At 38.0% G+C, this 10340-nt stretch overlaps 1 protein-coding gene across 5 annotated transcripts in view; it reads left to right on the top strand.

The window, feature by feature from the left end:
• DLGAP1 (DLG associated protein 1) overlaps window positions 1–10340 on the top strand; it is an 876465-nt gene that overhangs the window by 499006 nt on the left and 367119 nt on the right. Inside the window, exon 1 of one of the 5 annotated variants that reach the window (XM_082258778.1) lies at window positions 3661–3800. The exons of the other annotated variants lie outside the window; for them this stretch is intronic. Within the exon in view, the coding sequence (XP_082114904.1) occupies window positions 3747–3800 (54 nt within the window). The 5' untranslated portion in view covers window positions 3661–3746. Of the gene's footprint in view, window positions 1–3660; window positions 3801–10340 lie in introns of those variants that run through there. 5 annotated transcript variants of the gene reach the window in all.

The following is a 10340-nucleotide window of genomic DNA, read 5'->3' on the forward strand; positions in this document are numbered from 1 at the left end:
CTGGGAAGGCTGTTCACAAGGTTTAGGATTGTGTTTATGGCAATGTCTGACCATTCTTCCAGAAGCGCATTTGTGAGGTCAGGCGCTGATGTGCAAAAGAAGGCCTGGCTCGCAGTCTCCACTCAAATTCATCCCAAAGGTGTTATATTGGGTTGAGGTCAGGACTCCTGCACCCCAAATTCATTCATCCATATCCATATCTTTATGGACCTTGCTTTGTGCACTTGTCCAAATCATTTGGTGGAGTGGGGAATATGGTTTGGGGTTGTTTTTCAGGGATTGACATTTGGGACACATTCATGCTCCCAACTTTGTGGGAACAGTTTGGGGATGGCCCCTTCCTGTTCCAACATGACTTAGCACCAGTGCACAAACAAGGTCCATAAAGACATGGATGAGCGAGTTTTTGATGGAGGAACTTGACCGGCCTGCACAGAGTCCTGACCTCAACCCGATAGAACACCTTTGGGATGAATTAGAGTGGAGACTGCGAACCAGGCCTTCTCGTTCACGTCAGTGCCTGACCTCACAAATGCGCTTCTGGAAGAATAGTCAAACATTCCCAAAAACACACTCCCAAACCTTATGGACAGCCTTCCCAGAAGAGTTGAAGCTGTTATAGCTGCAAAGGGTGGACCAACTCAATATTGAACCCTACAGACTAAGACTGGGATGCCATTAAAGTTCATATGCGTGTAAAGGCAGATGTACCAATACTTTTGTTAATATAGTGTATAATAATAACCAAAAATGAAGAACAATAATGTATGAGGGATAAATCACACACTGAATGTTATAAAAACAACACACTATTTAGAATATCTCTAAAAAAAGACGGACTGTTTCACTCTCCCTAGCCAGCACAATTAAAAATCAACAAATATAATGTAATCTCCCAGGAGGCCTATCTATCTGTGTAATATGCACGTTAGTAAAACCTATGATATGAGTTTTTAATGTGAATAAAAAAAAAAAAAGCTTTCATATTACACAAGGAAATTAATGCCTGGTGCACATGATGAAATTATCAAACGAATGATTGTCTGCTTTTTTTTTTGCATGTTATTCTCATATCAAAAATTAAGAGTTGAATAAAGTTACGAAGATTCTCGTACGACAGAATAAAAATTTGGAAGTGATGTAATGTGTTGTAGTGTATTGTATTGTATTTTTGAATGACAACTGTACTGATTAAATGAAAATCGTACAATCTGATATCGTACGAGAAAAAGTTTTGTGCTTGTCCCATCGAATAATATCAGATCAACTGTCATGGTCGGCTCTCAAAAGCTGTGTACTATGATAATATTGTATGATTTCTTCTAAAACTGTATTTTACATACGATTTTTGATCATATGTACGGGCCATTATATCTATTTTATAACTCAATTAGGTTCAATCCTATGACACAAAGTAAATAATACATATGGTATATGCAAAGCAAATGTAATGAGATACAAATGTATGCATTCATATTTTACACTTCACAGTAGGTGTGTCAGCTTTGTGAATTGAATTAATGATCTTTAATTTTCTTTTGAGTTTGTCAGTCATCCTAGCCAGCTCTCCCTGTAGGTCTATCTTGAGTAAGTGGAGCAAACATGTATGATACCAGCACCCCACCCAATTATCTTACCTATTGTTCCTAGGGCCTGTCCATAGACTTTATGTAGGCAGAGGGCTCTTATTTAGTTATTTAGATGCACCTATATCAACAGACAATGACGAAGGGCACCCTGGAGATCCCTCCTTCCAGTTGCCACTGCAAGAACTGCTTGGACCCCTTTGATGACATGATAGGATCTAAGAAGTGCTTCTTTTAGGGCTACTGAAAGAAGGTACTACTTTAGAGGAAGATGTTTGTGGGTTGTATTATATCATTTTTGGAGATCAGATTTAAGCATGTTGTTTTAAGCATGAGTTCTTTTTTTTTTTTTTTTAAAGCCCGTGGTGTGTGAATCAAAGACTAACACCAGGTGCATAAAAAAGTGCACATACGCAAACGTGAGAAACACAAAAAATGCACAGGGTGTACGAAATGGTCCTACCTCCAAAGAGGTTGGACCCTGACCTTGATCCCCCGGGGCGCAAGACTCCTGGCAGGGACTGAGGTACTTCCAATGGCTTGCCTGGCCGAAACCAGGCAAACCCCATTCTCCAGGGGGACTGCCGAAACAGCCCTCCCCAAGTACAAGGTGGGGCTCCCCCGAAGGGAGACCCCATGAGAGAGGGTGAACTAAGCCAAAAGGCCATGTCCACCCCCTCCCAAGACGTTCAAGGCAGGCCCGAGGACCCACACCGTACTTGTCGTGCATTGGAAAAAAGAGTGATAGTGAAGTGACACACGCCAAAGAAAACACACACAAACAAAAAGGTGGGGGAAGGGAAGTGGAGAAGTGCTTTAGGTGCCAATGTGAGGTACAAAGGCAGGCCTTTTCGGCCGGAATAAAAAATTCCTCTGGTCTAAGTCAAAGAGGCAGGTGTGAAAAAAGTGTGTATGGTGCAGTAACCAAGGTGCCGAAAAACTCAAGGCGAGGTGCCCCTCACCAGTGAGAATTAAGGAATTTAAGCAAGAGTTCTTGCCTTATTTCAAAGAGAGGAACTAGCAGAGGGTGAAGGTGACTGTTCAATTGGCTTTGACTGTTTAAGCTGATGCCACAATGCCAGTGACTTACTGTGAGTTTGCTGTCAAGAAAACCAATGTATGAGAACTATTTAAAGTATGGCAAGTGATCTGAATGTTTTGGAGTGATGTGAAGTTTGTAACAAAACATACCCACATTTTAGCCTACATGAAGCCTGAGTTCATTAATGGTATTAAAGTGGACCCCCTATGTGTATTTCACTGTGTACATCTCCCTATTAGATAAAGAGAGTTCAGTATTTTGGACAAGATTGGTTGGATGGGAATACTCAGCTTGTAAATAATAATAGCTTGTGAGGCAATTTATTGGAAACTCGCCACCTGGAAATCTATGTGATAATGATAAATGTTAGTGAAACTTTTTGCAGTTTGACAAGTTGGCCCTCAGGTTTCGACTTCCATGAAATGTGCAACATTTACTACTTGGCTCGCAGCTTTTTTAGATGTTTACAACATCTGAACTTTTGTTTCTTCTCACTGAGATACTTTTGTAAATCAACAATCATTTTCTTTGTGTGTTGTGTTCACTGAATTTTGTTAGATTTAGTTATTTGTTTTTTTCCTTCTTTGTGTGAAGCTGCTCTATTTATCACGAAACGGTTTCTGTGGCAATAGAGCAGAATCACACGCTGAGCCTTCTACTCTCCAAGACTGAGCAATATTCAGCTTGCTCCCCATGCCAATGAATGATTATTGACATTGCTCCTGAAGGCTGGCATCCAATGAGATTTTTTATTCTGGGAAAAAAAGCAATCTTGATATATAAGGGAAGCCGAGGAAGCGGGGAAATGATACAGTCCTCATTTTTTTTGGCTGTAACATTAACAAGTTAAGGTTGAGTAATAACTGGCAAGGACACTAAATTACATGTGTTCGACAGTCAGTACTGAGCAGTCATTAAGCATTGTTCTCTCGTTCTGTGATCTCATTTCATTAATTATTTGCTTGCTTAAAGAAAGCTTAAGTTACAAATATAGTGTTTTGTGAGTGATTGTTAAACACTCCCCTCCAGTCCTTCTGTTTACTGCCATAGTCACCCACATTGAAATGGCAGAACGATGAGAAAAGCCTAAATTTTCTTTGCTGGCTTAAGTGGATCAGATGATGAACATAATTTATCAAAAACAATGTTTATATGCATTTTCGACAAGAAAGGTAAGTCAATGAATGTTGGGAGGCATGTATTGTATTTTTATAGCATTCATGTTAAATAGTCTAACAGTTCTTTGATATAAGTTGACGCCATATGTCTACATAGTAAAGGGAAAAATATTAGCTTTTCATTCTGAATATTGTGCACTGTTTGCATTGTTTTTATGTTGCGTTGTAATTGTGAATAGGCGACTGTGCTCATTTTGGACTGTTTTAATATATAGTAACACATGTACTTTGTTTATATCTACATATATATATATATATATATATATATATATATATATATATATATATATATATATATATATATATATATATATATTGTATAGTAATGTTTAGCATATAGCTAATTATAAATATCCTGAATTTTAACATATCTATGTGCTACTGTACAGCAATTTTAACATATTTGCACATGTAGAATTAGTATTACAGTTAATTTTTTTCTGTTTTCTGACTTGTATATGGTATTACATCTACTGGTATCAACTGGTCATATGAGCATTATATACGTATGGTTAGCACTGTAGTTAAATGCTATACGTGTTGTATGCTGAAAATTGTCAGATGAAAAGACAATATGTAGAAAATGTATAAAACTTTCTTTTTTCATTAGAAAACTGCTCAATATGTAAAGGGTACCATGATTTTCCTGTGTGCTATGTGTTTTATGAGAGTAGGCGTTTAAAGTGTTTAAAAAGAATCATAAATCTGCCTCCCAGCACCATTGTGCATAAGAGTGCCAGAAAACAGAGCCATGTAGATCTGCATATCTTTTAAAAGTGGTAATAAACCCAAAGCAAACATTTAGTGAATTGCAGCTTACTAATTTTTAGATGTGGTGGCTGCATTATTTTCTTTTATTTTTACTTGGTGATCCTGCCAGTAGGTCAAAGGAACAAGCTGTCCTGCAGAGGTATCAGTTACAGAGATGAGACAAACCATTTAACACTGGGAGGGGTGCATACGTCTTTTATTTATTCACGCAAAACCTTTTTTTCCCAAAAGGAGAAAAAACTATTTATTGTAACTGCTTATAAGGTATTAGCTAGAGTTCAGCTTCATAGTGTATCTAAATCTGCTAGTATATCTAACACTCCCCTCCCCCAGATTATTAATGCTATTGTCCAAGGGTGCCCCCTGTGCTCCTTCATCCAGAGTGGGGGCACTCTAAGACAGGAGGCAGGTTATTGGCCTGATCACCAGGAGAAACCAGAGGGGTAAAAAAGCGTAAAAAAAAGAAAACTGATGCAGCCACCACATATAATGATTGATAAGCTGCAACATATTCCATTTTTGGTAGTGATCGACCAATATCGTCTTTTTGTTGCCGATGCAGATATTTTGGCCATTCCATATCGGTATCAGCCGATATTGGCCGATATTTTCATACATTTAAAAAAAATGTATTTTATTTTTTTTATCACTTGACAGGTACTCTTGTGGAGAGTTCTGGGGGTCTAAAAGACCCCAAACCCCTCCTCTGCACTTAAAAGCATTCAAAACACCAAGTTTGGCTGTTTTGAATGCTGTAGTTTTTTTTAATCTGGCGCCAGTACCTGGAAGTGATGTCATGACATCACTTCATTGCTTATATCTTTCATTTGTACATATGTGAGTGGCAAATTCAATAACATTTGTAAACGGAATTATGCTATGTGACATCATTTTACCCTCAAATGAGCAATATTTGGAATATCGGCAATATCGGCCAGTTCCGGGGCCGATACAGATATATCGGCAAAAGTCAATATCGGCCCTCGATATACATCGGCCTTGCCGATAATGAGTCGATCCCTAATTTTTTGTTTTGGTTTTCATACCACTTTAGGCATAGGATTCAGCAATCTGAGTCAGCAATTTGAGTCAGAAGTTGGAAGTCAATGAGGTGTGAAGTCAAACAGTCAAAAAGCTTTTTTGCTGACAGTGACCTCTGAACCCCAGACCCATTAACGGATGCATTTCGGCTCAGACAAAAACAAAGAAGGAAATGCTAATTATCGGAATAAATATATTTTTTTAGGTAAAGTTGCACTACTATAATAATTTAATACTGAATATTAATTTCTTAGTATCTAACACTAAACTTTGGAAGAACAGAGTAGAAAATATAAAGCTTATGTGTAAAAATATAAATAAAAATGAAAAAAGGTTTTTTTTTAATCTGAATTAGCTTGGGCAACCATTGGTTTATCAGTAGTAGTGAAAATAAAAATCCTAGACTATATTAAGAGCATGACTGTGTATTTTTAGAAAGGATATGGTAAAATAGCTTCAGCATGATACAGAATATTGAGAAATGTAAACTAGCGATTGTTTTTATATAAGTATAAATTCCATCATGTCCTTTCTGCCTCTGGTAGTTAGCACACATATAGGGGCTCAATGTATTAAAGTAGTCATAAACCCACAACAGTAAAATCAGTCTGTATATGCTGTAAAGCATTCTTGTTATACTCACTGTGGAACCTAAGGAGTAACCCTCCACATTGTGTAAAAGGCTGTTTGATCCCGTCTTCTTTGATCACCCCCCCCCCCTTCTTCCACTGTCCCCAATCTATCTCCTGATAAGACAGAGCCTTTGGAGTCAGTCTGCACATGCTCAGTTTGGTGTGTATTGCTATGTGTTTTTATTTTAGGAGGTTGCATGTGATCAGCACAGGACTAGTCAGCTCTGTTCAGACAAAGGGTCAGGGGCCATGCAGTCTCATAGGACAGTCAGAGTGGAATGAAAACTTCTCCTACAAGCTTTAACCAGACACTGATAAGAGTCACAAGACTGCTATTTACTGTGGACGAGAAAAAGCTATTTAGCCGTTTATATTTACTATAATAATTGCATTTCCATGTTCTGTGTACTTTGGGAGACCAAATATAGTGAATGCAGGGTCCTGGGTTTAATAACACATTAAATATGAAACTACTATTCTCATAGACATTGATTTTTACTCTCTATTCTAGCCTCTTGACCGCCGTAATCTTTTATCCCCTAATGACCAGGGCATTTTTTGCTATTCAGCACTGTGCTAATTTAACTGGCACTTGCGCGGTCATGCAACACTGTACACAAATGAAATTTATATAATTGTTTTCGCACATATAGAGCTTTCTTTTGGTGACATTTATTCACCACTGTTTTTTTTTTATTTTTTTATTATATAAACTAAAAACCACTGATATTTTCTACTTTCTGTTATAAAGTATATCCAATAACAACAAATCAAAAAATAAAATTTCTGTGCCCATCAGCAACACCGGTCTGTGCCCATCAGTGAGGCCAATCTGTGCCTATCAGTTATGCCAATCAGTGCTACCTTTCAGTGCCCATCAGTGCCACCCATCAGTGCCGTCCATCAGTGCCACCTATCATAGCCTATAAGTGCCCCTACCAGTGACCATTAGTGCTGCCTATCAGTACCCATCAGTGCCAGCTATCAGTGCCCATAAGTACCGCCTATCAGTGCTCATCAGTGCCACAAATCAGTGCCCTTCAGTGCTGCATATTAGTGCCTCCTCATCTGGGCCACCCCATCAGTGCCCTTTAGTGCCCATCAGTGCCTCCTCATCGGTGACAATCAGCGCGGCCTCATTAGTGTACACCAGTGTAGGAAAAAAATTACTTATTTAAAAAATTTGCTGCAGAAAAGCAAAGAACCCCATGGTGATTAAATACCACTAAAAGCAAAGAAAAGAAGAAGGCGCCTCTAAGTGCAGCTGGTGATACTTTTATTTTGCACACGAGAATAAAAACACTTACAGGTTGGATGAACATAAGCGTCATTTCTCGGGGGCCCTTCCTGACCCTGCAACTTGATCCTCCTCAGCCGTCCAGCTGCAAGGAGATGGTGGAATGGAGGAGTCCAACCAGGAGCAGTGACTCAGTCTGAGGCTGCGATGGAACGCACACCTCGCCTGTTGACCGCACAAAGCATAATGGGGCGGTAATGCGTTTCAGTGCATGCGTAGTAGTGCTTCTTCGTCAGACCAATGGATTGGATTCTTCCTTTCTTTGCTTTAAACAGTTGGATTAGCTTCTACCAATCTGGAAGAGCTGCCCCCTGTGTCAGCGTGGTAACCCCCGCACAATTATGGATGTCCATTCATCTCTTTTCCCTGCCTTTGTCCACCATTATTGAGGATTGATTTTCCAAACAGAAGCACCCTTTGCTCCATGTACCAAATACCACCAAAAGAAAGCTCTATTTGTATGAAGAAAATAATAAAAAAAAATAATTTGGGTACAGTGTTACATGACCGTGCAATTGTCATTCAAAGTTCAACAGCAATGACAGCTGAAAATTAGGCTGGGCAGGAAGGGGGTGGAAGTGCCCTGTATTAAAGTAGGTAAAGCTACTCTATCCCTGGGTTAGAAATGTAAATGAGCAGGACCTGCAAAAGAAAAGGCCTTAAACTCACTATTTCATTGGCCCTAACTCTCTTGTAGGGGTTTGGTCCTTTTAGCTCATAGTAGGACATAGTAATGATCATATTTCATATTTGAAATACAATGAAATCGTATCCTAAAGTCCGCACTTTAAGCAATATTCATTGTTGATCTGCTGGGTCCCTTGCCACCCTCCACCTTACATTACAGGATACAGTAATGAAGTGGAGGTCAGCAGGAGTAACCAAAGAGAGACTGTTATTTTATATATATATATATATATATATATATATAGATAGATAGATAGATAGATAGATAGATAGATAGATAGATAGATAGATAGATAGATAGATAGATAGATAGATAGATAGATATAGATATATAGATATATATAGATAGATATATATATATATATATATATATATATATATATATATATATTGTTACTTTCAAAGACCTTTTTTTCATAAGTTATTATACCTTGCTATATACAGTATCTTGATCTAGTCGTCATTTTGATGTGGTTTTCCCCAAATGTGTCCTCTGCTTATGTATTTTTTCATGTGCTCAGTTTGAATTATCTAAAATGAAAGGTTTATTTTAATCTAAAGGTAAGAGATACATCCTAACAACTTAGACAGAATTTGAATTATCAGCTGTCAAAAATTGCAACTAGGAATTGCTTTGTATTACACAGCAGCAGTGTAATATTATACTTGCAGATGTTCTACAAGTGTCGTTGAGTAAATACAATGAAACAATGTATTGTTTCATTATATATACCATTTCATTTATATATATAGATCAAAGGTGTGACCTTTGATCTGCATATGACATCCTGTTAAACTGTATAGGTAAAAAAAAAAAAAAACAAGTAAGAACTGATCTCCAGGCAAAAATGTGTTTTAAAAGTCTGCAAGACATTCAGAGAATACAAACATTCTGTGAATGGGTAAAGTGAGAGATGGGTGGACAAACAACACCGCAGCTTTTGTGAATGAGAGCCAAGGCTGTTGCTATGGGAAAAGCTGTGATATGAAGTCTAAAGGACAGTGCAAATATTAAATAAAGTAGAGGGATACTAAAAGTGGCCCCTACCTCAAGAAAATACATTTTTTATGACACAGCAGTTTTTTTAAAAAATTAACATTTTTCCTGGAGTTCTGACCCTGAGCTACCCCTAATCAATCCTAATTAACTCCTTCTTCCCCTTATCCACTTAGCTATTTTCTTTCCCTTTTTTTTTTCTATATTTTTGACATCAATACTTTTTCTATTTACATTTTTTTTTTTTTTTTTAAATGCTCTAAATTTGCAAATGTCATTGCCATACTTTGTACCAGAAACATAATTTTAGTGTAATTTTATGTGATGTTGAATAGGGCAAATGATAAAGCAAAATGTATACGTTTATTTACAGAAAAATTAAATATTAATCATTTTTTCACCCTATTTTTGTCTATAGAGTACATAGAAGATAAAATAATTTTGGCAAAACAGTATTGCCAAAGGAATCCTAGATTGTTTTCAAAAATACTGTGTCGGTATTCCTTTGTTATCTTAAGTAATGCCAGTGTTTGCCTAATTACCAGACCCAGAGTGGAAATGTTGCTCTGGTCTATAAGGCGTAACTGGTATGAGAGTGAAGTACCGTATTTATCGGCGTATAACACGCACAAGCGTATAACACGCACCTTCACTTTAAGAGGGAAGTTTTAGGAAAAAAATTTTTAAATATTTAAAAATAACAGTACACTGCCCCTTTCATTAAACAGCCCCCCTATACATACTATACATTGCACAGTTCCCCCCCATGCACACTACATGCCCCCTTTTATTACAAAGCCCCCTTTACATTGCACAGCCCCCCTGCTCTCCCAGGAGACCCCCAGTCTCCTGGGACAGCCCTGACAGCGTACTCTAAAGTAAAAACAAAATCACTGCCAGATCCTTTCCCTAGATGCTTCCTACAATGTGTCACTGTGATTGTTGTAAACCGATGCCTCTAAATACCTCAGTAGCTCTGTTCTTTCATGGCCGGTCATGTGACTGCTGTTCTCTGACATTCAATGGCCGGTCATGTGACCGCTCTCCTCCACCAATCTGAAGCTACACTCAGAGGAGGAGGAGTGGGAGGAGGAGAGCAGCCAGCAAGA

The sequence above is a fragment of the Pelophylax lessonae genome, assembly GCF_965119305.1.
Source record: "Pelophylax lessonae genome assembly, chromosome: 5".
NCBI lineage: Eukaryota > Metazoa > Chordata > Amphibia > Anura > Ranidae > Pelophylax > Pelophylax lessonae.